Below are 27210 nucleotides of genomic sequence, written 5' to 3'. Positions count from 1 at the left end.
TGTTTAATTGCTTCTTTACTCATAGTGACTTGGCCAAGGGTCCAAAAAGGCACATTCTGGCCATAGTTTGTGATGAGACATTGTATTGATAAGGTTGAAAAGGTTTCGGTGTCATCCTCCCCACTGAATGGAAATGTCTTTGGCATTTGTTGACTTCAAATTCACTGGGTCTTGAGGTCTTTGCTAGTAAGAGGTCTTGCGTCCTTGACTGTGGCTGCCCTATGGCAGACGCTGTTAGTCTTTTATTGAAGCTTTCGCTAAGCCGAGGGCATGGGCTGATAAAGACTGTCCTCTGAAGCCTCGCACAGCAGACCAAAGTCAAAGTACCATAAAGAGGTGTGTGTGTGTGTGTGTGTGTGTGTGTGTGTGTGTATGTGTGAGGGGTACGCCTGTTTCCTTGTTCCTGTCATTCAGCAGGGTGGGGAAAAAATTACTTGAGACATGTATGGCTTTTTCTTGTAAACTGCTTTATTTAGGTGTCATCCTTAGGTAGAGGAAAGGTAACCATTCCTTCATAGAAAACTAATATTATTTAAATAGTTTATTTGTAGGATTTGTAAATATGTCAAAATAGTAAATGTTCATTGTTTGTTCTTTTTTAATGTACTATTTGTTGTTCTTTGGAGTTTTGAGGCTTCATTCAAATTAAATCTTATATTCACCATAGTAGAGGACCAACATTAAGGGTCTTAATGGTGGTGCTGACTAAGGTATGTATTCATTAATACTTATTTTGTATTTTCTGCTTTTCGTAATTCATATAAAACCACATGCGTTACTTACCACATCACAGGCATTGTTTTCCAGACAGTAGTGTGTATTTAAGATGTCTTGTTGGTTAGAGGTGTTATGTAACATAGCCTGTGGTACTGATTTTAGGGGGATTATGTCTGGGTGGACTCCAGTATTGGGGTCCCCATCGGAGCCCGAGTTAAGGTTACCGATGGCAAGCTGCTACGCCTTGTTGACGATGAGGGGAAGGTAGGAAAATAGAGAATCAAAGAGAAAATAATGTTTCCCTGCCATGATGTTGGATATCATGAGATGTCATATTCATCCCAATCAATTTCATTAAATGTTTCTACTGATCCATTTTGTAATCATGTGTTGTACATGCTTCTCCGCTACGGTAACCTAGTAACCGATAAGCCTATAGGTTCTGTAAGAGGGGTTAAATGTGTTGCTTTATTTGGCATGTTCTGTTTCAGGAGCTGTGTGTCTCTGAGGGGCAGCCGAACTCAATCCAGGCCATGCACCCCACCTCCGTGGAAGGGGTGGACGATATGATCAAACTGGGGGATCTGACGGAGGCTGGCGTGCTTAGGAACTTAATGATCCGCCACAAACAGGGCATCATCTATGTAAGTAATCTTGCCCATTCATTCTGCTGTTTATTCATACTGCTCTCCTGGTTTGGTGATTCATTTTTGTCCATCCTCTTGTTTTTTGGTTTGATCATCATTGAAGTTAGTTTAGTGATTTGATTCTTTTTGGGGGGTACAAATGTAGAAACCTTCCAACACATTAACGTGTGATAGGGATTTGACTTGCTCATAACTGGTCTCTAATAGAATACCTATCAATAAAATTTACACAGAGGAACTACTGAACAAGTGTGATGTGGACTCCATATACCACATAATATACATAAATACATCACAATATATGTGAGAGCTTTCAGATTAGCACACCATGCTAAACAGACATTAAAGTTGTCATGATACCCTAGTGACAAACCAAATATATAAAATTCCATTCTAACCTTTCCAGTGGGTGGTCATATCACACCCAGGCCTTCTAACAGGCTTGGGAGTTTGAGGGTGCTGTGCAGTATTTTTACTGTTCCTAATTGCACTATTCTGGATTGAGACAGATGTTGTCAGTCTATGGAAAATATAGGTCTATGGAAATATATTTCTGGATTCATTAGAAACAAAGTGTAACATCTCAAAATCAACTTTGGAAAATAAGTTCTCTTTATCCCAGAAATCTGCATGCTCTTTTTTTTTTTTTTTTGTCAAACTGTATCCTGCCCTTTCTGCTGCTACACTAATGCAGAGTTTATTATTAACAATGTTCCAACACACCTGATCCAGATGATGACATGCTTAGTAGCTGAATCAGATCTGTTGGGTTGATGGAGATCATGTCTTGCTTTCTTGCATGTTTGCTGAGTCAATATTCCACAAATGAAAGTGTATATACACTATGTACTGTGAGCTGTATTTTATACATTGGCTGAAATGTATTTTCTGTTGGATCGCTGTGTCTTTTATATATTCTCATAGTGTAAATTTATATTAGTAATGTCAATACACATTGCCTGGCCTGTCAGTGTCATACTCTGTGCCAAGCACCTTGCAAACCTTCCCAATCCAGAGCTCCGCAGACAAACAGAAGTGTTTTTCCAATTCTGGTTGTGTTAGACTTACATCGGCTCCGTCCTGGTGGCGGTGAACCCTTACCAGCTGCTGCCCATCTACACAGCCGAGCAGGTGTGGCAGTACCATGGACGGCGGCTGGGTGAGCTACCGCCTCACGTGTTCGCCATTGCCGACAGCTGTTACTACAACATGCTCCGCAAGCAGTGCAACCAGTGCTGCATCATCAGGTGAGTGGAAGCAGTCCTGGACCTGGTGTTAGAGTCAGAAGACAAGTTATGTTCTGACTTTTCCAGCACTTTATAGCCAAAGTGTAGTGATATGGACTTTCTCATAATAAGAGTTCTCAGGCAGCTTTGTACCAAAGTGTCATTTTCGAAGAATTTTTTTTGGATTTTATATGCATTGTGAATTAGGCCAACATAGTTTTAGTGATGTATGTAGGTAAGACTTCTTGAAAATAAATTTTTTCATGCAGAAACAGTGGTCCACAAAAATGTTATATTCTGGTTCACTCTCTTTGTGGAGACCAAAGGTTTCTGTGGTCTTAGTAAAACAAGCCAGTCAAGCGGAAACTTGGTCAACGATGTCCACTGGGAAAGAATCTACAGGGATGGAGTTGAATGGAGACAAAATATACAGTAATAAATATTTCAGTAGAAAACAGCCATAAAATTGTGTGAAGCTTAATTTTGTGTGTGTGTGTGTGTGTACATCAGTGGAGAGTCCGGTGCAGGAAAAACAGAGACTACTAAACTAATCCTGCAGTTCTTGGCCGCGGTGAGTGGCCAACACTCCTGGATTGAACAGCAGATCCTCCAGGCCAACCCTGTCCTGGAAGGTAAACCAGTGCACCTTCTGTCCTTCCCCCACCCCCAGCATTCAGCCCCTTCTATGGTTCTGGGTGATGACTCCTTTCTCTTTTGATTACTTTGTCAGAAGTACGAAGGTTTGTACATAAGGAAGAGTATTTAGCTATGCTAAAGCTGTTAAGCCTAACTACTTTGAAGCCAGTAACAAACAATATTACATCTAAAGAAATACTGGCTAGCTTGTCATTTCTTTGGCTCACATAGCCTTTGGGAATGCCAAAACCATCCGTAATGATAACTCCAGCCGTTTCGGGAAGTACGTGGAAATCTTCTTTAACAAGGAGGGTGTAATAGAATTTGCTCACATGGAACAGTACCTGCTGGAAAAGTCCCGAGTATGCCATCAGGTGAGTGGTCAGTGTATGTTTTTATGGTTAAGAAATCCATAAAGCACTGTAAAAAAAAACCCACCAGTTTAATTGGTAAATGTAACAGTTTTTTTCTGCAATTTTCTTTTTATGAAGGCACCCCAAGAACGAAACTATCACATTTTTTATTGCCTTTTATCGGGGATGGCAGAAGATCAGAAGCGCATTCTTTTATTGGGTAACGCGACACAGTTCAAGTATCTGACTGAGGTATGCACATCCTGCATATCAGTAGTCAGCATGTCTCCTTCACTGTAAACAGCTTGTATATACACACATCATTAGAAACTCAGCTCCTGTTGTTGCCAAGCACTTTACAAATCCTCTTTCCAAATTCTGCAGGGTGATTGCGTTGTGTGCGAGGGACAGGATGATGTGAACGAGTTTACCCGGATCCGCACGGCTCTCAAGGTCCTCACCTTCACAGAGAAGGAATGTTGGGAAATATTTAAATTACTGGCTGCTATTCTCCATATGGGTAACATCGGTTTTGAAGGTGAAGTGCGACATGTGGTGCTTAATGATTTTCATGCTTATCGCACCACATGCATATCCCTGGATATGACTTAACAGTTCTGTGAAAAAGTTATTTGTTTGATTTTGTGGTTGACTTTGTGATCCTATTAGCCAGCACAGTGAACAACATGGACAGCTGTGGTGTCTTGTCATCTGATCATTTCACAGTTGCTGCCAAACTGCTGGAGGTAATGTTTACTTTTCTCCTGGATTTACTGCATGATTATATCTTACATCTGTATGCAGTCATTTTACCTTTACATATAGCATAGTGTAAGGGCATGTAATGTCATTTAGGTCCATGTTTCTGCTCCTTGTCAGGTTGAAAGATCAGCTCTGGACACAAGTCTGACCTGCCGGTCTTTCATGACAAGCCGTGAGCGTGTGACGAAACCCCTCAGCTCAGAACAGGCAACAGACTGCAGGGATGCCTTAGCCAAGGTGTCCACTTAACTTCTATTCTTTCAATAATAATAGAAGTCAAGCCGGAGGTGACGGGTTAAAATGTTGCAATGATGTTTGGGTCCCCTGATTTGGTGCCACTTTAGAATAAGACTATCCTTTTAAAGGGTTTAGCAATTACTGGTTTAAAATTTGTTTATTAATGTTTGTTAATTAGGTTATAAACACCTCATTAACCAATCATCATTAAACAACAAGTTATTTTTACCCATGTCCTTTGGTTCTGCTTGAAAGTTTTGGACATCAGCCCATAATTGTATTTGTAGAGTTGTTGGTCAGGAAGTCCCTTTTTACATTTGTTTATCCTGAAAGACACAATTCCCTCTATCTATACTGAATGGGTTCAGACTGCTATCTTGTTGTGTAGGAGATTGCATGTCCAACAATGAAAATCAGTTCATGCATCATCAATCACAGATTGTCATAATCTGCTTGCTAGAATGTGATTTCTGGAAATGGGAAAGAATTCTTTACTACGTTAAAGACAAACTATTGGTTTAGCTCGCTTCATGTACGCACACGCATATGCACACTATACTTGCTTGCTTGATCCTCTTTTCTTTTCTTATCTGTATTTTACTTTTCTTTTTCATTAGTTTTTTTTTGCCAAATTCTCCTTTTGATTATTTGCATTCATGTTCTAAAATACAATCAGATGTCAACCACAAAAATGAAGCAGTAATAACACACAAAAAAGGCAACTATGACCTGTTGCTTGCCAAATAGTGACCATTCATTTATAATGTTAATCCTTGAATAAGTTACTACCTAATTTATGACCTTATTAATTGATAACCAATAATAAACACATTTAAAAAGATTAATAAACCCTTTGCAAGAGCAAGGGGTTTATGAAGTTGTACTCTTCATTTTAACTCATTTTATTTGGTTGTTCTGGGTTATTTATTAATCTTCTTCAGGCCATCTACAGCAGACTGTTTGTGTGGATTTTTGGGAAAATTAACAGCGCCATCCACAAATCCCAAACTAGAACATCTTTGTCCATTGGCCTGCTCGACATTTTTGGCTTTGAGAATTTCATCAAGAACAGGTATGAATAGAATATTTGACATTTACACTGACACATTACACCAGAAGTCATCAGCCTCCTCCTAGAGATGTCCCTTATCATCTTTCTGCCTTTAGAAGTTCTTGATTAGGTGGACCAAGTTTAGAAGACCTAGTTTGCAGGTGATAATAATTAAATGACCCAGGTGTGATGAATTATGGTTAGACCTAAATTTTGTAGGACAGTACCTCTTTAGGAACAGGGTCATGACCATTGCTGTCAGGGCTATATACAAATAACACACCTAACAAAATATGGAACCCCAACTGTTGTACACTTGTTAAGTGTTGTTTAAATTAGAAATGAATTAAGTAATTAGTAAGGGTTGGGCTGTGTATGTCTGCTTGTGTGCAGTTTTGAGCAGCTGTGCATTAACTATGCTAACGAGCACCTGCAGCAGTTCTTTGTGGCACACATCTTTAAGCTAGAGCAGGAGGAATATCTTAAAGAAGGCTTCACCTGGAACCACATTACCTACACCGACAACCAATGCACGCTGGACCTACTGGCCTTAAAACCCCTCAACATCCTGGCTCTGATTGACGAGGAGAGCCACTTCCCCAAGGTGAGTTAGCTAAAATTAGCCCCAAGTCAATTCAGATGTAAGGTCGAAAGAGTCGTAATGTGCTGTATTTCATTCCATAATGGCCACAACACTGCAGACTTTCAGTTTATTTCTGTTTAACTCTCCTTTGAAATCTTTAGCTGGACATCGGGTGTGTTTGACATGGGAAACTGCTAAATCCTGCAATGCAATTGGCAACCAAGAACTATACACAGTTAACATTTTTATTTAATCTGCAAATATGACTTTTTTAGGGCACCGACACTACCATGTTGAACAAAATAAACCAAGTACACAACAATAGCAAGATCTTTCTGTCATCAAAGAGCAGCCATAATATGGCGTTTGGTATTCGCCACTTTGCTGGGGCTGTCCACTATGACTGCAATGGTGATGGTAACATTCAGTACCTATAAGAAAATATCCTCTTTATTAATCCAACAGCAAAGTGGCTCAAGTGTGCTCTGTATTTCCACAGGATTTCTAGAAAAGAACAGAGATGCCCTGAGCTTGGACATCATCACCCTGATCCAGAAGTCCTCAAGCAAGTTGCTCAGGCAGATCTTTGAGGTAGAGTTGAGGGCCTGCATGGCCAAGTCTGCCAACAACAACAACAGTAGGATTCTCATCACCCCCAAGAACACCTTACGGGTATGTTTTACTACCACTCAGTATGTTTTAGTCCTTAATGGTATGTTTGACAGCCACTCAGGCCTGGAGATCTCACAAAAAGCAAGTTTTGGAATTTTCCCTGCTCTGACACACCTTAGTCAGCTCAGATGCAGATGGAGTCTTTCACACACAGCTTGCAATGAAAAACTAGCTGAAATTAATTAATTAATTAATTTTTTTTGGATAGTTCAAGTCCTTAGTCATGATTCATCAACATCATCTATATAAAATGTTATTTTAGTTTACAAATGTAATTACCTCTTCATGCCACTATGATTTTGGTTACATCACTAATGCTGAAGATGTGGGGAATAATATTAACCAATAATATTGTGTCATGTTTTCACAGTTAAATCAAATCCCAGTGGATAAACTCTCATCTCTCCACTACCTTAATATCATTTCACTCAAAAATCATATTGCAGAAGGAGAAATATTTCATTTTAGCTTTAAGATCACACTGGTTTTAAAGCACTTCATGCCTGTGAACTTGCAGGCTGTTTGAATGTTTCTCCTGTTGCAGCAGAGTAGCATCTTTTAACTAATTCTGTTTAGAAAACCAATTGCCCATTGATCTTGCAAGTAAGACAAAAAATGAATATAAATAAGTATGTAAAAAAATGAAAAAAAAAGTGTTAACTTCTTAATACAGCAAGTGAATGATTCACGGAGACACCTGTCCACGCTGAGCAGTCAGTTCCGGCAGTCTCTGGACTCCCTGATGAAGGCTCTGTCCTTGTGCCAGCCTTTCTTCATCCGCTGCTTCAAACCCAATGAGACCAAACTTTCCATGGTAACATGCTCCGCTAATGAGCCCTCATTACCGCTCTATCTTCACTGCCTCAAAGCCTTCTCACCTGTCATGTGACTCTCTGTTCCAGACCTTTGATCGGAAACTGTGCATGCAGCAATTGCGCTACTCTGGCATGCTGGAGACCATTAAAATACGCAAGTCAGGATATCCCATCCGCCACAGGTTCACGGAGTTCCTGGAACGGTATCGAGTTTTGTTGAAGACTACGGACTGCGATCCCAACAAAGTAAGTAATTACTCTATGACTTATTTAATTATTGCATGGGTTGTATTTTATTATTATGCATTATATGTGTTCTATGTTTTATATTATTATTTAATGTATTGTAAAATACACTACACAATAGGTGCTCAACTGTGGACCTCAAATTCAAAGTCCAGTTTGGGATTTTGTAAACACTGGTAGTTCATTTATGTCATAGGACACAGATATTGAAATCACAGCCCTCGAGTCAAAGATACAACAGGTTTGAAACCCTGGGAGTGAGTTATGATGGCAAAATGGTTAATCAGATACATTAACTGTCCACTTACCAGTGATTACAAAATTCAGGATCAGAAATGAGGTCCACAGTTGAGACCCTCTGCACTACACCATAGTATTTGAATCAACTTATTAGAATTGATGTTATTACAGCATAATAAAATAACCTTTGTGTGGCAGCACACATGCTGTAGCTGGAGGTCTCTGCAGCCATGTGTGTGTTGCCATTGTCTAATCCCTGTGTCTCCTAACAGGAGTCTGCAGCAGACTGCTGTGATGCCATCTGCAGAGCCGTGATTCAGGATAAAAACGACTGGAAGATCGGCAAGACCAAGATCTTTGTCAAGGTACCTGTGGCCTTCCTGTCATTCTATTTACAATTCCTGTGCCTAGCCAATGCCATTTAGGTTAATACCTAAATGTATGGTAGGTTTTGTTGAATTTGAATGCTCTCTCAAACTTGTAAACTCGAGTTTCCACTAGGAAGTTGCAGTCGATTGGTTTGCACAGTTGTAAGTACTTGTGATAAACTTGGGCGATGCATGATGTTTTCTGAATTCACAAGTTGTTGCATATCACCAGCCAGTATATTCTGATATTACATGAACACAACAGACCCATACATGAAACATTTACCAAGTTACATATCAATGATACTGCAATTGTTGGATCACTGGTAGTCATCTGATGTGATTGAGCCAGGGACCCTTCAAACACAATATTTATATGATGCTTGTTTCAATAATTAATGCTACCTACTAGTCAGCAAATCCTGGAGAGGATTTTCACTTCCTAAACATGAACCTTAATGAACCATACACCTCTACCCAACACATACCTTTATGGAGGCATAAAGGTCTTTTCCTTGACTGGGTATTCAAGTACTCTTAAATATGCAGACAGTGAGGACAACAGCCAGCAGACCAGTTTTTGATGTTCCACCAAATGTCAGACCTGTTAAAATGTATCGAAGCCTATTCTCTACCATGGCCAATCACTAAACTAACAATTCATTCAATGTGGCTATAGTGCTGCTTTGAAAAGCTTTGAAAGTGGTTTGTTCTATCATGGATTATTACCTCTAATAATTGTCCAATGGCTTATAATTAGAGATGTAATTGGCATGTTCCTTCATTTGATTGTTTGTCCTCAGGATTACCATGACTCCTTTCTGGAACTGGAGAGGGAGCGGGAACTCAGTAGGAAGGCTCTTATTATTCTGAGAGTCATGCTAGGTCACAAAGACAGGTGCTTCATACTTCATTCTGTCCTTACCCTGCCTCTCACCATCCCAACTCAATCCCGAACTGCACCTCCAATCCAACCCATTTTGAGCAGGCGTGTGCTCAAAAGTTGATGTGTGTTTTTCTTTTTTTGTTTGTTTTATAGGAAGACTTTCCTGAAAAAGAGGAGTGCAGCCTTGACTGTGCAGAAATACTGGCGAGGTCACCGGGACCGGAAAGAGTTTGGGAAAGTAAATGACTCCCCATTCATCTTCAATGCCCTGTTCATCTTTGGTGTTAAATGGCCTAATATCTGTGCAGAGCAGGCCCTCTTAAATAGAGGTTTCCTCTCTCTCTCCTGCCAGTTACGCCAGGGCTTGGTCCGCCTCCAAGCTGTGATGCATGCTAGACAGGACTGTTTAGAGTACCGTCACAGACGGACGGCTGCCATCACCCTGCAGACGCACACCCGTGGCTATCTTGCCAGGAAAGACCTGAAACACAAGCGAGATGCCATCATACTGATGCAGGCCCACACTAGAGACCTCCCAGCCAGGAAACAACTCGAGGACGATGTACATTCTTTTCAGCAAACATCACTGTTTCTAGTGACATGGTGTTCATGTCATGCTTTCATCTTGCCGTGCTTTGTACAGACCATGTTCAGTTCAGTTTAAATTTAATATCATTGTACTTATAGACAGGTGTACAGCTTAGAAAGAAAACCCATGGTAAACATTTAGCAAGAAACAAAAAAATGATAATAAAACAGTACAATATGTTTTATCAAGAACAAATTCTCTAATACTGAGTACTTTTCCTCATTTACTTGTTTGGGACAGACAGCTCAATATGTTGGGTAATTCTGTCTCTCACCTGGTTTATGGTGTCAGCCGTGTATTCGTTCATGAGGCTATCAAGGCCTCACCCTTGGTTTTAATTTTTTATTTAAATTTTTTTTTGGTGGTATGCCAGGACTTCCTGCCTGAGCCGGAGAGGCAGGCACAGGAATTCACCAGTCAGGAGCTCCAGAAGAGGCTTGAGGAGGTGCTCAGCCAATCACAGGAGGCAGCTGCCAACTCTGTGGACACGACCGATGAGGAAATGGTGACAAGCGTCTTTAACTTCCTATCAAAAACAGGAGGAGGCCAGGAGGCGCCAGCTCCAAAGGACTTGGATGTAATTTCATTATTGCACTGGAGAAGCAGGAACAATGTACATTTCTGATGGGATTGTTCTTGCAGCTCACGTCCTGATTCATATCCGAATGCAACTGTTAATCTGTTCCTATGCCTAATCATCCTAAAGGCACCAAAAAAGTTACAATCATAATAGCATAGCGTTTACTATTATTTTAGTGTTATTTTTAGTGCTTGTATAATGTATTGAAACAACTGGCCAAAATAATAGTGATCAATATAAAGCAACACAGAGAGACATGAATAGATTAGGAAAGCTGTAAACTTGCACTATAGTTATGCACAGAAGTTAGCAGTAAGTGAATTGTATTTTCCTGGTGTTTCTGTTTGTAGGATCAGGACCGAGAAGCAATGGACATGAAAGATGTGGAACCAACTGAGAGTGTCATGAAAATTGTAGTGAGTCCTGCAGAGGAAGGCACTCCTGATAGCAACGATGAGAACAATGAGGAGGAAGAGGAGGATGAGATCTCCTTCTCTAAGTTTTCTGCTCTGCATTTCCAAGGCTCTGCTACACACATGCACATCCAGCAGAGACTGTGGCGCCCCCTGCTCTACCACGAGGATGAAAGAGATACGCTGGTGATCACTTTTAGCATTATAATCATCATCATTTGAAGTTGGAGCAATGGAGGATAAATTGGGGGAACATGTTACCATCATGTCACCATATCTTCTCTCCCCTTCTGTCCTTACCTCTCCTCCATCCCATTCTTATCTCCCCTCCATCTTATCATTACCTCACCTCGGCTGACTCCTCCTCTCCTCTCCTCTCTTTCTGTGCTTCTCCTTCTTTCCAGGCATGTTTAACAGTATGGTGGATCATACTGAGATTTATGGGGGACATTCCTGAGCCTAAACAAGCACGTGTAATGGCTGACCCCTTAAAGATGAACCTGGGCCAAAGACAAGGGCGACGTCTCAGTAACCTAGTCGGTTTAGATCAGGTGAACTCTTGCTCATTATGAAAGTCATCCTTTCCATATCCCCATGTTCTTCAGGGTTCCTTAGACCTTGCTCTGTCAAACAGCACTGTCAGGATTTGTTAACGTTAACCTTGTATCTACAGAAAATGCTGTGGAAAAAGCAAAAACAGAACAAACAAGCAGTTGGAACTGGGAAGAGAAAATATTCCACCATTCCTGAAGAGGTCAGATAATACTTAAGTTTACCTAAATATGCAGATAATATTTAGATAATATAGCTGAATATTTAGATAATATGGTTGAATCTGATTGTAATTAATGCACAGTACTATTGTTATTATTGTTGTTGCAACCAAAGTGTTACAACTTATATTGAAAGATTTATTGTTTTGCAGTGTGTAGAACCCAGTTCTTTATTGGAAGATAAAGAGGAAGATGATATTTTGATTGGTGAAGGACCTACTCTTGATCGTCCAATGACTGCTTTGGAGAAATTGCACACCATTGTAGGATATGGCATTGTTAGACCAGACATTAGGTAATGATGCCCTTTTTGCATGTAGGAACACCATGCTCATGAAATCTCTGCAGTGTGATACTTTCTTGTAATTTACTGTAAAATTGTGAGCAAAAATATTTTCTATCTGCATTGCAGAGATGAGATCTACTGCCAGATTTGTAAGCAGCTAACCAATAATAAGAACAAGAACAGCTCTAACCAAGGCTGGATACTTTTGTCTATCTGTCTTGGCATCTTCCCTCCAACAAAGCTCCTCAATAAAGTAAGAATACATTCTATTCTATTCTATTCTATTCTATTCTATTCTATTCTATTCTATTCTGTCTTTGTCCTGTTCTTTTCTGTCATGTTGCACTGTTATATTCTCTTCCTTTTATTTGTTCTGTTCTCATCCATTCTGTGCTATAGACTCTGCAGAGTTTTATTCGCAGAGGGCCCAGTGAGTTCTCCTCTAACTGTGCTAAACGTCTCCAGCGTACTTTAACCAATGGCGAAAGAAAGGAGCTGCCCTGCTGTATTGAATTACAGGTAGGTCTGCCTTAGGATGAGACTTGGTTTTCAGTTGAGACCGGATGTGTCTGGAAAGGTTGAAGCCAAATCTGCTACGGTGTCATTTAAAGGCAGTGGAGACAAAGGAGCCCATCAAGGTGGCTGTGGCCCTGATGGATGGTCGTGACCTCAGCCTGGAAGTGGACTCAGCCAGTACCTCTGCGGAGCTGTGCAGTGACATTGCACAGAAAACCAATCTGTGTGACACTTTTGGCTTCTCCCTGTACATCACCCTCTATGACAAGGTCTGAGCAAGCCTTATGACTTCAAAAATATTGTTCATGTTGTGCTCTTTCTTTCACACCAAGTGTTTTTTTTTTTTGGCTATCCAGTTTTATTATCTTTGTTCATACTTCCCATTCAGCTGTAACTTTTAAGACTGGAATCACTGCATTGGTCTCTTCAGCCAGATCTGCTCCCCCAGTCTCTCTGTTCTCTTTGCTCTTCTGTTCTGTGAGGGTGGGTTGAACCTCTCCTTCTTCGCCTGTAGATGTGGTCTCTAGGCAGTGGTGGCGAACATGTGCTGGATGCCATCTCCCAGTGCGAGCAGGAGGAACGAAGACAAGGCAAAGAGGAGCAGAGCGCACCCTGGAAGCTCTCCTTCCGTAAGGAGCTTTTCACTCCCTGGCATGACTGCACCTTCGACCATATCAGCACTGACCTCATCTACAGGCAGATCATCTGCGGCATCAAGTCTGGAGAGTACCAGTCTGATAAGGTCCGCCAGAGGTTTATGTTTATCGTGTCTGCGTTAGCCCTGTCTGTTCTCTGAACCACCTAGTTGCTTCTGCCTACTCTCATGGAATTTTTATGACATCATTGACTTAGCAACTTACCAATCATGAGGCAAAATCATGTTAGGATGGTTTGAATAAGGGAAACTGATGTTAGAATAGCATTCTAGCTGTTTTGAGTTAAGAATATTTATTGTTTATTCTGAGTCCTGCATATTTTACAGCTGCTATTGCTGCTGCCGTTTAGAATCGCTTTTCTTGTGCCTTATTCAGGAGGATGAATATGTGCAGCTGGCAGCAAAGCACTATTACGTCCAGTACGGCACAAAGAGAAGCTCGGAGATGGTGAGGAGCGTGGTGCGCGAATGCATAAACCTCACCGTTATCGAGAGCAAGTCTGAGGCCATGCTGGTGCAGCTGGTCAGCTTGGCACATGAGCAGGTATTATACATCACTTGATCTCCCTGTACATGCTCGTTGGAGGTGTTGGTGCAATGTTATAGTGGCTGTATTTAGACCAGAAGTAGCTTTGGCAACAGATAAATATGGTGGCAATATGGGAGGTGAAGGTTACAATTGAAAGATATGATACATGAAAAGTATTAGCAATTTTATGTCCATTTTGTATCTCCTTAGGGACCTTATACAAAGTCCGAGGAGAATGCTAATACTGTGAAAGCAGATGTGGTTGGCTACGCTTGTCAGAAGTGGCCCCTCTATTTCTCAAAGTTTTTTATGGCTCATATGATTTCAGGTAAATTCCCTTGTAATATATGCCTACTGTGGTCCCACCTGTAAAATTTAATTTTGATCATTTTTTTGTATGTGTGTGTGTGGTGGGGTGGGGGTTGATCCAGGTCCCTCTTTGCCGCAAGACCAGTTTGTGGTTGCAGTCAACTGGAGTGGGCTATCCTTTCAGGAAGGAAAAGACAGAACATTTTTGCAGCTGACTTATCCTAAGGTGACAGGAATCCAAATACTCAGGTAAATGTTTGGCATTATTGTTAACCTCATGAGATCTCGCACTAGCTTACTACAGGTGCCCAGTCCTGTGTGTAAACTGCAATACTGCCTATTTAACGCATTTCCTTTACCATAATAATACATATATGCAGGATAAAAGGGATATGTCAACCAAAAATGCTAATATAGAAAGTGGGGCTAACTTTCATTTAAGTTAGATGTTGTTTCTTGCTAAATGCCACTGCTAATTTTCTTTCAGTGCAAGCATCATATTAGCATGCTATCTCAATGATGCCTATGCTAACCTTCTTTCAACTGTGTTTATTTGTCCCTCCATCTGCCAGTGAGGGCAGATTGGGTGAGGTAGTATGCATCACCACTCCAAGGGATGAGTATAAACTGAAGGTAGCAAAGGCACATGCCATGGTGGAAATTCTCAACATGTTCCTCGTTGGGTTGAAGGAACGCTCGGTCTATGCTGTGGTGCAACAAGACATCAACAGACCAGGTACAATACAATACACACCTTCACTGCACTGCAAGTTGTTAACTGAGAGAAATCAAGCAATGTTGCAAATAATTGAGAGCCAGAGACTGATGTAGAGACTTACATATGACTGTGAGTCTAAGTAAAAAGTATTGTTTTACATTGCCTAAATTATACAACAAAGCTATTGTAATCTTGATTTCTTGGACAACCACAGAGGTTGTGTTTTATTGATATGTGTGCATATATGTGCATTGGAATTTATATGCACATACTGTAGAGTATGACATCTGCATGATCATCTGAATCCCATAGTACCCCTACATCCCAGGAGAAAAAAAATTCTATATGATCCTGTATGACAGTAGAGTATTGGGTATTGGAATGAATATACACTACAGACAACTGTTTATTACACCATATGTGCACTTTTCCCACATAATATTAATTAGTTTATTACAAATATGCAGTGGTAAAATATATTGTGTAATATATGGAGAGGTTATAACTTTCTGCCATACAGCAGAAATGCATACAGCAGTGGGATACAAGCTATTTTTGAGTCCAGTAGTCCATGTAGTTCAAGTGCATAAAGTATAGCTTTGGTACCAGCTGATTGCTGTAAACACACATTGGTGCCTGGAGCTGCTCTAGGGCAGGGGTGGGCAATTAATTTTCCTTTGGGGCCACATGAGAAATTGGAATGGTTTTAGAGGGCCAGACAAATATACTTAACTCAGTTCTACCCAATACCTATATACTGTATACAGTATATATACACTATCCCTTCATAAAAAACAGTAAATGAAACATTACAATAACATGAAAATGTGGAGCACAGAATTATAGCACAATTTAACAAACATTTTTCGAAAATGAGCATCTTCTGCAACATTTAAAAAAGCTAGCATCACAACTTTACACAAAAAAATCTAGTTTTTCAAAGACCAGCATCACATTAACTTTATACAAAAATGTTCAATGAGAGAAATCTAGCCTGTTTTGGGCTTGAACAAGTGCACTGAAGTCAGGCTGAATATCTGAGGTGGATATGCGAAGGGCAGCACACAAGTGATCATCACTGAGAGAGGATCTGTATCTAGATTTGTTGAACTTCATCACTGAGAATGTTTGTTCACATAGGTAGGTAGATCCAAAGAGAACTAACATCCTCCAAGCATGCCTCCTTATGTGTTATTCTTCTCTCTTTGAGAGAAGAATAAAACTCCAGCAGTGATACTTACTTAAAATGCTCTGCCAGTAGATTGTCAGACTGCAGATCAATGAGTTCAAGCTGGACATCACTGGGTGCATTATCCACACGGCATGTAAAGGTAGAAGAAATCAGAGAATGGCCTACTGTTTCTTGCAGTTTTGTATGATATTACAAAGCTGGTCCTGACAGCTGCATCCCTGGATGAGTGGAGCTTTGTAAAAAATTCTTGCTGCCTTTGCAGTTTTTCTGCGTGTTTAGTCTCGTAATGGCGATTCAAATTGTAATCCTTAAACACAGCTATCTGCTCTCCACAAACTAAGCACACAGCTTTACCTTTGTCTTCAGTAAATAAATATTTAGAAGTCCATTCCTTGTTAAAAACTCTGCATTCTGCGTCAATCTTTCTTTTTTTAACGTTAGCCGACATATTTAAGGGCTAACAGCTAACCTTGGCTAAGAGCTAACTCCTAGCTATCCAACTAATTTATTGAGACGTTTGAGTTGAAGGTGCATAAGATCACTGAGCGGAAGACGCAAATTTAAAAAAACAAAAACAAAACATTTGCTGTCAAAATAAAAGCAGTGTAGTTGTATTTCGTCAAAGTCCTTGATTTCGTGCACCTATCACAGTGTAATAGGTGTCGTAGTTACACATTTACTTCTGACTTCAAATTTTCCAACGATCTCAAGCGGTCAGAGATAGTTAGAGGGCTGGATGTGGCCCGCGGGCCGTACAATGCCCAGGTCTGCTCTAGGGTGATGTCCCTGCACATGATTACTGCAAGTTACTTTGTGGCAAAAAATTCTTCTTAATGGTCTAAATGTTTTTTTTTTCTCCTAGATGATGCAACATTATTGAGCTGCAGAAAAGGAGATCTTATTTACATTATTAAAGATGGAGAGTATTCTCCTAAGGAAGGTTGGATGAAAGGACAGAATGAGAAGACAGGTCAAAGTGGAGCCATTTCAACAGATGCCATCATGATTCTGCCAACCCTGAGTAGACCCTCCGATGAAATACTGGTACTGAATCAACCTTAATTCACGTTGGTTTACTTCAGAGGCTGTATGGTCATAGTCTATTTGTATCAATAGACTACATGACCATAATGTGCTTGTGTTGAACTGTTGTCTTTAGAGTCTGTGGGACCCAAATCAGACAAAGCCTGGAAATAGTTTAGACAAGACGGAAAATGTCATCGAGACAGTGGCCCACATTTCACTCAAAGAATTCTCCTTTGAATATTTCAGGTACCGAATCTATTGCAATTTATGAAATTAGATGACAAATATACATTTGAGGTACTAAACCTAAATGTTAGTGGTCTTCTACTATTGGAATCAATTACTAGACTAACAATAATTATACTGTAAATAAAAAAATGAAGATGTCATGTATAATGGTTGTCATATAATAGCTGTTGTAAAAATCACCAAATAGAAAATTTGCCTTGCCTTGAAATCAGAAGTATAGAAAAAATATTAGCTTTAAATATACTTGTATAATTGCAATGATAAAAAGCAAGAAAGCTGGTGAGTAATAGCAATAGCAAGCAATCCGGGAGACCACAGAAATGGTTGATTAAAGAGAATGCTTTTAATCATAAAGACAAACTTTTGAAAATCTACTATAAACAGAAGATTACTTTACTTCAAGCTGCTAACAATTTATATGTCTCAAGAACAGGAAGGAAAGTTACAAATTGCACAGAAAAGTAGACTTTAATAATAAAGATATAATATAGATTTCTGGGACAATGTCTTTGGACAGATGAGGTGAAAATTAGAATGTACCAGCGTCATAGAATTTTTAAAAAGTGTGATGAAAAAAACAAATGCTTGTGATCCAAAGAATCTTGTCTGTGAAACATGGTGTCATGGGTATATATGTATGTTATCATCAGGGGTCTTCACTAATGATTCTGCCAACAACTGCAGCATCATAATTGCTCAGATCCAGTCAAATACTACAAAACACAGTGTGTAGTACGTCACCTTACAACAGGACAATGATACAAACCACAACTAAAGGAACTGTGGAGCTTTTTGGGAGCCCAAAAGTTGATGGTTAATCACCTAGGCTTTACCCCCTGAGCATGCATTTTACTTGCCAAAAACAAGACTGACAACACCAAAGCAAGAAATTAAATAGCTGCATTACAGGGCTGGGAGAGAATCATCATGAAAGATTCCTATTGTGCTGCAGACTTGCATGATGTAAATGTCCTTGAATTAAAGCTGATGCACTGCCTGGCCAAAAAAAAGGTCACACACTCTAATATTTCGTTGGACCACCTTCAGCTTTGATTACGGCACATATTCGCTGTGGCATCGTTTCCACAAGCTTCTGCAATGTTACAACATTTATTTCCATTAACATTAAAAATACATTGATGGAATAACCTGGTCCTTCAGTATATTCAGGTAGTCAGCTGACTCATTCTTTGGGCACATAATGTTGCTGAACCTAGACCTGACCAACTGCAGCAAGCCCAGATCATAGCACTGCCTCCACAGGCTTGTACGGTAGGCACTAGGCATGATGGGTGCATCACTTCAGCCACCTCTCTTCTTACCCTGATGCGCCCATCACTCTAGAACAGGGTAAATCTAGACACATCAGACCGCATGACCTTCTTCCATTGCTCCAGAGTCCAATCTTTATGCTCCCTAGCAAATTGAAGCCATTTTTGCCAGTTAGTCTCATTGACAAGTGGTTTTCTTAAGGCTACAAAGCTGTTTAGTCCCAATCCCTTGAGTTTCCTTCGCATTGTATGTGTGGAAATGCTCTTACTTTCACTATTAACCATATCCCTGAATTCTACTGTTGTTTTTTTATGATTTGATTTCACAACACGTTTAAGTGATCACCGTTCACAATCATTCAAGATTTTTTTCTGACCACATTCCTTCCTCTAAGATGATGTTTCCCCACTGTCCTTCCACTTTTTAATAATGCGTTGGACGGTTCTTAACCCGATTTTAGTAGTTTCAGCAATCTCCCTAGAAGTTTTCTCTGCTTGATGCATGCCAATAATTTGACCCTTCTGAAACAGATTAACATCTTTTCCACGACCACAGGATGTGTCTTTCGACATGGTTGTTTAACAAATAAGAAGCTACTCACTGCATCAGTTAGGGTTAAATAACTTGTTGCCAGCTGAAACATAATCACCCATGCAGTAATTATCCAATGGGAGGCTCTTACCTATTTGCTTAGTTAAATCCAGGTGGTGACCCTTTTTTTGGCCAGGCAGTGTATTTTGCAGTTTAACCTCTCAGACATTGTTTTAATTTCAAATCTAATGTACTTGATTACAGTGCCAAAACAAACAATACTCCAGAGGTTAAAAAAAAACAAAAAAACAAAAAAAAAAACAAAGCATCAATAGAAAACCAAAAACATATAATACCCTGCAACTAAAGATGTGATATTTTAAAACACTAAATCATTCTTCATTATATTAGATACACTAGATATTATATACACACAGTAATATGTAATATTGGAATAGTTATACTCAGAATAAACTTTTGATATTCATTAAAACCAATATACAGTATCTAAGATGTGTTTATGTGGTCTCTCTCATGCTACTTCCCACAGGGAGCCGGGCACGGCTGGGCGGCAGGCCAGAGCAGGGGGCCGGGAGAAACTGTGGATGAGATCCAAGGAACTGCTCAAACAACCGCTACTGAAGAGTCTGCAGAACGAGTCGGATCTCAGCCAGCTGGCCTGTCAATGTTTCTTCGATATCCTCCCTGCTCACTGAAGCCTTTTAAGACCCTTTCATAATCAGACATGGCAACAAACAACATTCATAATCAGACATGCCAGCAAACAGCATGCCCTATATTGACAGTTTACGATATTCAGGAAAAGAATTAGGAAGTCAACTGTGCTATGTTAATAAAATCTACATTGTGCTAACAAGTGTTATTAGTTTTCATTAGTTATTAGCCTTATTAGCATTTTTTGGCAAAATTTCTCTATAAGGCAACTAAAATGACTAATATATGGTTTTCTTAAATTGACAAGATCAGTTATTGCTTTTACTTCATATGTTATGGAAGTGGCAAATATCCACACACTTGGGGAGATAATTGGCATTCAGTGGTGCATTCGATGGTGCCTGTTTTGTGGTCTTATTACAGTAAGCTCCATTAAAATTAATAATCCTTACAGTTTCCCTTAACTTTGCCCTACCTATTCTTAAGTACATGGGTGACTACCCCACCAAAACTGTACGCACCCCAATAGAGCTAACAGACCAGATCTTTGGGCCTGCTTTGCAGTACCCTGCCCTGAGAGATGAGGTCTACTGCCAAATCATGAAACAGATGACCAACAACACTAATGGGTGAGCCAAACTGGAACCAGACCGTGATATTCATTTCCCATCAGTAATATTTAGGTGAATGGAATGTTTGTGTTCATATTTGTTTCACAGGTTGAGTCTGGAGCGTGGCTGGCAGCTGCTTTGGCTTTGTTGTGGACTCTTCCCCCCAAGTCAGATATTGCTAACACATGCTCAGCGGTTTCTGCAGTCCAGGCCCAGAGATCCTCTGTCAGCTGCCTGCCTGCAGAGATTGCAGGCCATGCTGAGGTAAGCTCTGTAACACTACCACCATTAATTGTGCACTTTAAGTAAAAATGCCAACATGGCTAGCAATTCATGAATGCTTGTTGCTAATTGAATTGAAAATATCTTTAAAGCACCATGAGATTATAGCTACCATTCATTCACCTTTTAGACACCTTGGCATATAAATATACAGTACATTTTAATAAAGAAAGGTGAATTGGTCCAGCTGTGGGCTATGAGAAATATGTTGCCCCTGGGTTCTCAAAGTGAGAATTCTTTGCTTAGTTGACATCACACATTTCCTGTTTCAGGATCAATTGTTTTAGGACAATGCCACCACACCAGGTTGAAGTAGATGCGATTCAGCAGAACAGCTCTCAAATCTTCCATAAAGTTCATTTTCCCAACGATACTACAGAGGTAGGTTACCTCCTGACTGGGACATTCCTCTCACTTCTACCTTCACATGGCTCACTCTATCCCTGTCCTCCCTCCTCCCAATAGATCTTTGAGGTCAACACTACTACAAGGATTTGTGACCTCTGTCGCAACATCGCTAAAAATCTTATGCTGTCTTCCAGCAATGGATATGGCCTTTTTGTGAAAACCACCAACAAGGTTCCAATCTTCTTAGATCAGAATATCAAAATGTTTTTTTCCCTTAAGTTCCCATTTGAAACTGAAATTCATCACTTCCAAAGGGCACCTACATATGGAGTTCAGTACAGAAATGACCTTAATATGTCTCCTTTCAGGTAGTGAGCATGAATGACCAGCAGTACTTTTTTGACAACCTGAAGCAACTCACAGATGCCCCCAAGAAAGGAAAGAAAACAAAAGAAGGTAGGCTGTGAAGAAGCAGGCTGTAGCTTGTTGTGCAAAATATTTCTTCCCAATTGTTTTGCAGCTTCAAGAAGTTCATTTTCATTACTTTTGTACTTGGATGGAGAATTTTGTCCTTTATGTTTTACATGTAGGGTCTCTGGCAGTGGTTCCCTACCTGGTCCTGTTCTTGAGGAAGCTCTGGTTTAATGTGTTACCTGGGAAGGACCTGACAGCTGACCTTACCTTCCATTTCCCCCAGGTCGGCTCAGTGACCTGCTGACTCACTCCATCCACCAGCATGTACTTCTCATGGAACCTTACAGAGGCACTGCTCTTAGGAAAGCACATGCACTTGCTCTTAAGTAAAGGAGAGATATCATTGTGAAGCTGTAGTTTTTTTTTTTTTTAAACATCTTTACTATTTGTTAGTATTTTTAAAAACCACCTGTCCTCCCATTACCTTTCTACATATGTGTTCCACTTTCACTGCTTCCTGTTTATATAGGGAATGTCACTGAACCTGGAAGACTTCTTAAGCTACCACTCTTGTGTTTCCTTAGGAGGTACCGAAGTATCTCAGAGGGTACCACAGCATGTCTAAGGAGGAAGTGATCAGCCTGGGCGGTCTGCTCTTTAGGGTCAAGGTGGACACAGACAGGACTCAGTTTGTTATGATTCCCAAAATGTTGAAGGATCTCGTACCAGCTGATCAGCTAAGAATCATGTCACCTGAAGACTGGAAGAAGGTCAGCCAGTTAAATCATTGGTTTATCATACTTGACACCAGTACTGATTAACTTCTTGATTATCAACTTCTCGTCATCGTGTTGTGATTTTTGGGAAGGTGGGTGGTGTTTTTGATCATGCTCAGCTTGAGACAAGGTGCTCATTGTTTTGCATTTACAGCACATCATCAGTGCATACAACAAACAAGCAGGCATCACTGTGGATGAGGCCAAAGTCAGCTTCCTTAAGACCATCTCTCAATGGCCCACATTTGGCTGTGCCTTCTTCGAAGTGAAGGTAACCTGCAATATCTAATATGCCATGCCACAAGTTGATTTAATGCCTAAGCGAAAACAATTTATTCACACTATCTATTCCTGTGATTCACAGCAAACATCAGATCGCAGTTATCCCAGCATTATAATGATCTCAATCAGCAAGCAAGGCGTTAGTATTATTGACCCTAAAACTAAGGTAAATATCCCTGCATCAGCTTTTTTTAATGGTGGCAAGTGGGCAAAAATAAATGGGAAATGCAAACGTACTGGTCCAATAATAAGTGTTCAGTGCTCTGGCCAATGTGTTCACATTTCACAGGATACTACATTAATGCACATAATTATAAACCTGGGTTTATATTGCCCATGTCATGTGGCTATGTTTATTTATGTTGTTTTACTTATAATGCTCTGAGTTATATGCGACTCAGCACCTACCCTGCTCCATATCTCCTGTAGGAGGTGCTGGATATGCACCCTTTCAGCAAAATCACAAATTGGTCTAGTGGCAGCACTTACTTTCACCTTAATGTTGGCAACTTGGTGAAAGGCAACACACTGCTCTGTGAAACATCACTGGTAAGGACAACACAACAAATTCTGAATACTAATATTAACTTTACCATAGATGAATAATCATAATCATTAATCTTTTTTTTGTTTATTTTAAGGGTTATAAAATGGATGACCTGCTGAAATCCTATGTGAACATGTATGAGAAGGAGAGGACCACTGTCATGCCCAGAAACACGAGGTTCTCTTAGAATAATCCACCACACCATCGATTTTAGTCTGTCCACATGACTTTCATACACCAAGTTGAAAACCTGATTTTGCAGGACTGCGCAGTAGTGGAAGATGTAAACTTTATTTAACTGATGTGATAGAGTAGTAAGAAGTAGATAGTCATAACTATAGGAAAAGATAGGAGTTGTATTCTCATTAGAGGTGAGTCTAATTTCAATACTATGTGATTATACATACTTAAGATATAGCCTATAGCAGCAACAAAGACTCTTTTACAAAATGTAACTGCCAATAAAATCACTGAAAATGAATGGTACAATTTTTGTAGTTTTATATTTAATTATACTCACTTTGTCATAGAGTTTACATTCTCAGACCTTTCAGAAATTTCATGAGTGTATCTGAGTGGTAAAATTCACGGAAGGGTCAGTACAATTGCATTCCTTATGGGATGTTGGTCTTCATAACAAACTCCCTATCTGGAGCTTTTTATAGCTGGATTCCATACCTTCATTCCAAACGTTCATTTATCTTTCAAGTTACGTAACTTCCTGCTTTTGATCACCTTTGTACAGACTGTGTCACCTTAGTTTGAGTACAGTGAATATAGGAGCACAGAGTAATGGTTTAATTCTTTAGTGTCTAACTAGATAGATCGACAGTTATATCGATAGATCTTTTTATTAATCCCAGATGGAAATTCATTGGTTACAGCAGATGCAAAAGTGGATTACAAGTAAGAAATAATAAAAATGATGGATGTGAAGCAAAGCATGTATGAACAGCAGTGTCTACAATGTGTTTTGCATTGTAATTCTCATGAGTAACAGCAGTGCAGTGAAAATCAAGGCAAATTTTGTACTGTCACACTTAATGGCAAACTCTAATCTCAGCATGATTCTCTACTTAATGGAGCCAGTGGTTTAATAAATATTGAACAATATTTTTATTATTGGTAGATATTTCTTAAACCTTTTACATTTACAAGTTGTTTTTGTGCTTTTTATATTGTTTTATATCTCTGGCAAACAGAAGGAACTGTTTTGTTTTGCATACTATCTAATGGCGGAGGTGGCTTTTATGTTAAGATACTATTGAAAGCCTGTATTAACTGCATCAGATAGATTAGATTAGGGTTGCAACTAATCACTGAATGTGATCAATATGCAAGACCAGCCTTAGGACCACCTGCTTTATTGCAAAATCAATAACAGATTGGTTCAAACAAAATGTAACATGCTCTGCATGTGTTTTGCAGGAGCTTTTGCTTCAGCAGTGAGATTTATGATTGTTTAAGATATTGTTGCAGACTCCAAAGCCAAATCTACACAAGCAGCAATCTGCCTGATTTGCACTTTATCCTTTCTCATGTGCTTCACTGAAGAACTACTTCAGGCTTCTCACTGCTCTGAGTCTCTTTAGCAGAGCTCAGTGTGAAGCTGAAAGAACACATTGTACTACAGTTGGAAAATCCAACCCAAACACTCCCCTGCAGTCACTGGAACCAAGTATTATTTTTGGCCCTGATGTCTATCTTGCCATACATTAAATAGAAACACTGGAGCCATGATGTTCTGGGGTGGACTGAGAAGGACTGGTTAATGACACATTTTTGTAGGGAAAGACTGAACCTGTTTATTATATGTGTGACAGCAGGGGTGTATGTGACACTTGGGGGCTGTAGAGATGTTGCAACAGAAATCCTCCTGGTCCCCATCACTCCAACCTTGAGGGCATCATAGTTGTAAACCACATGTTTGGAAACACATTCCTGGTGCCATGAAATCATCTGTCTACACTAACTCTAGGTGACATCTCAGAGGCCTACATACCACTTTTACAATGGAAGGCCTGTTATGTTCATGGGGTGCTGCCTTAGAGGGTTGAGATCCACAATGCTATATTCAATTCGACAAAAGTGATCGTATTTCACCGGTAAGCTATAGAGTCTTGAGAACGAATTTGAAAAGGAAATACTGATTTCTTTTACTTCAGAAACAATCCCCCTATTGTGGTTTTGGAAACATTTTCAGGGTTTCTGATTACGTAGTGGAAGAATGCTGTGCCTGTCTTTAGGGTTTGTAGTCTGTTTGGTGCTAAGGATACCAAGAATACCATAATCTTTGTCAGAATCCAAATATGTTTCCTTTCAGTCCTAGTTACAATTAAAGTGCTGTGCCAGGACATGGGTCAGAAGTGCTTTAGTGTTCATGACTGAGTATGGTGCTCTGGGTACATACACGAACTGAATGAGAGGCTCTGGAAAAACACACTGCACACACATCAGCAGAGTCATAGACTACGCTTGGGACTGGACGGAGGAATAATGGCCATACATCGATGCACTGGATTGTTCTTACCTGCAGGCTGCTTTAGGTCTATAATTCTGAGATGGCACTGTTGTTCCATTCTGCTGTGAATCAATGCTAGAAAATGCATGTCTGGGGAGGAGAGAAAATGATCATTCTACTGTCTGTCCAGTGCAACCACCCTGTGTGTGATTCAAAGTGGGAAAGATGCCTGGTTCATTAATTTTAATTTTACATTTGCTTAAGACGTGATGAGTTAAGTTTGAAAGGGTAGAGTTTTTATTTGATGTATGAGGCAACTTGTTATATAAATGAAATACCAGGTATTTGCTTTGACATATGTGACCCAGTGACACCCTAAAATAATACTGATAAATGGAAAGCAACGATCAGTTCAGTCCAGGTTGACAAATACGTGTCTGTCCAGGCATTCTGCTGGTAAAATTGACATCTAGACACCCTATTATGTTGGGACATTAGGAAAGAAATTCAAATGACATAAAATGGTTATTTATTTCCCTCACCATCCTGTAGATTGTTTAATCCAACACTTAACCTTGGAACTGGAGTACCACCAGCCCAAACATTCCTCTGACCTTCTCATTTAATTCAAGGACTCAAGAGTAAGTCACGTCAGTGTGCTTCTGAAACCACTGAAGAATTTTGGTAGGGTGTCAAAGTTACGTCCACAAGCACAGAGAATGCTGGCTGCGATCATAAATAGGATTAATTGCAGTGTAAATCTTTTGTTTCCCCTAGTCCCAAACAGGCTGTAATCAGGAGGAAAGCACTTAATCTTTTTATTCCTACGAAGATGATTAATCTCTGTTTGTATGAGTATGGGATTTACCAGCCTTTGTATTCTAACTGCCACAATGAAAGATAATGAATACTTGAAAAAGTGTGGGAGAAAGGTTCTCTATGTGTGTGTGTGTGTGTGTGTGTGTGTGTGTGTGTGTTTTGATAAATTGCACTGATAAACAGTGAACATGCAGGGTGTGGGGATAGTGTGATGCATATACATGAAAGCATGTAACAGATGTACATACAAGGTACACACAGTTGTCTTTGGCATTTCCGTAAAACAATGAGTATGGCCCCAAAAACCATAATCTGATTTTTAATTTTTTGTCCAAATGAACAGAAATGAAAAAGCATCTGGATTAATCTTGAAGTATGGACAAGTTATGGAGTTCATGTACTGTTTGGCATCTGCTCTTTGACAAACTTCATTGTACCGCTTGCTTATTTGCAGCATACAAGTAAATACTCTTCATTCTGTGGGGCATACAGTAAATACTCTTCATTGTTCAGTGCTCGACAGATTTCCATAGCCAATGAGAGCAGAATTCTTCAGATTCCTCATTCCAAGACACTTAAACATATGCCACCAATAAGCAAGCATTCTAGTCATTTTATTAGTTGTAGGCTTTCATGACTGGAACTATTCTTATTGTTTTGTCTTAAGTCTTCCTCATTCAGGTGACCTGCAACAACCAAATTCACCTGATTAAGCTTCTGCCAGCTCTCAGTAAATAACAGGGCACAAGTCATGGCACATGATCATGTCTTTGGTCGAAATGCTACTCAGATGACACCACCACGTTCCTGCTAATTGTTCTGGAATGAGCTCTTGCAGAGGGAACGGCCTTAGGGATGAGTGTTTCCCTACACACACACACACACACCCTAAAACATAGCTGAGGCTGAAAACAGTGT

General features: G+C 39.9%; 1 protein-coding gene across 1 annotated transcript; it reads left to right on the top strand.

The window, feature by feature from the left end:
• The first annotated feature begins 692 nt into the window (after nucleotides 1–692).
• On the top strand, nucleotides 693–23467 carry myo7bb (myosin VIIBb). The gene is made up of 47 exons (XM_081699881.1): nucleotides 693–710; nucleotides 880–981; nucleotides 1209–1361; nucleotides 2427–2611; nucleotides 3101–3222; nucleotides 3458–3600; nucleotides 3718–3831; nucleotides 3964–4117; nucleotides 4249–4325; nucleotides 4459–4578; nucleotides 5520–5650; nucleotides 6023–6233; nucleotides 6488–6623; nucleotides 6712–6884; nucleotides 7558–7698; nucleotides 7787–7945; nucleotides 8458–8550; nucleotides 9357–9451; nucleotides 9593–9677; nucleotides 9792–10001; nucleotides 10402–10605; nucleotides 10959–11207; nucleotides 11426–11572; nucleotides 11695–11775; nucleotides 11947–12089; nucleotides 12207–12333; nucleotides 12480–12599; nucleotides 12692–12865; nucleotides 13111–13338; nucleotides 13628–13795; nucleotides 13991–14108; nucleotides 14212–14338; nucleotides 14662–14825; nucleotides 16862–17043; nucleotides 17159–17271; nucleotides 19628–19773; nucleotides 20228–20381; nucleotides 20472–20627; nucleotides 20918–21026; nucleotides 21111–21224; nucleotides 21362–21449; nucleotides 21584–21690; nucleotides 21992–22177; nucleotides 22338–22454; nucleotides 22548–22631; nucleotides 22895–23014; nucleotides 23107–23467. Exons 1-47 carry the CDS (start codon nucleotides 693–695, stop codon nucleotides 23197–23199), a joined length of 6441 nt encoding a protein of 2146 aa, XP_081556007.1. The 3' UTR covers nucleotides 23200–23467.
• Nucleotides 23468–27210: the final 3743 nt, after the last annotated feature.

This window comes from Electrophorus electricus, chromosome 17 (genome assembly GCF_041902795.1).
Source record: "Electrophorus electricus isolate QZ-2024a chromosome 17, ASM4190279v1, whole genome shotgun sequence".
Classification (NCBI taxonomy): Eukaryota; Metazoa; Chordata; class Actinopteri; order Gymnotiformes; family Gymnotidae; genus Electrophorus; species Electrophorus electricus.
Note: the sequence above shows the minus strand (reverse complement) of the source record. Positions and strands in the feature narration are given on the sequence as shown.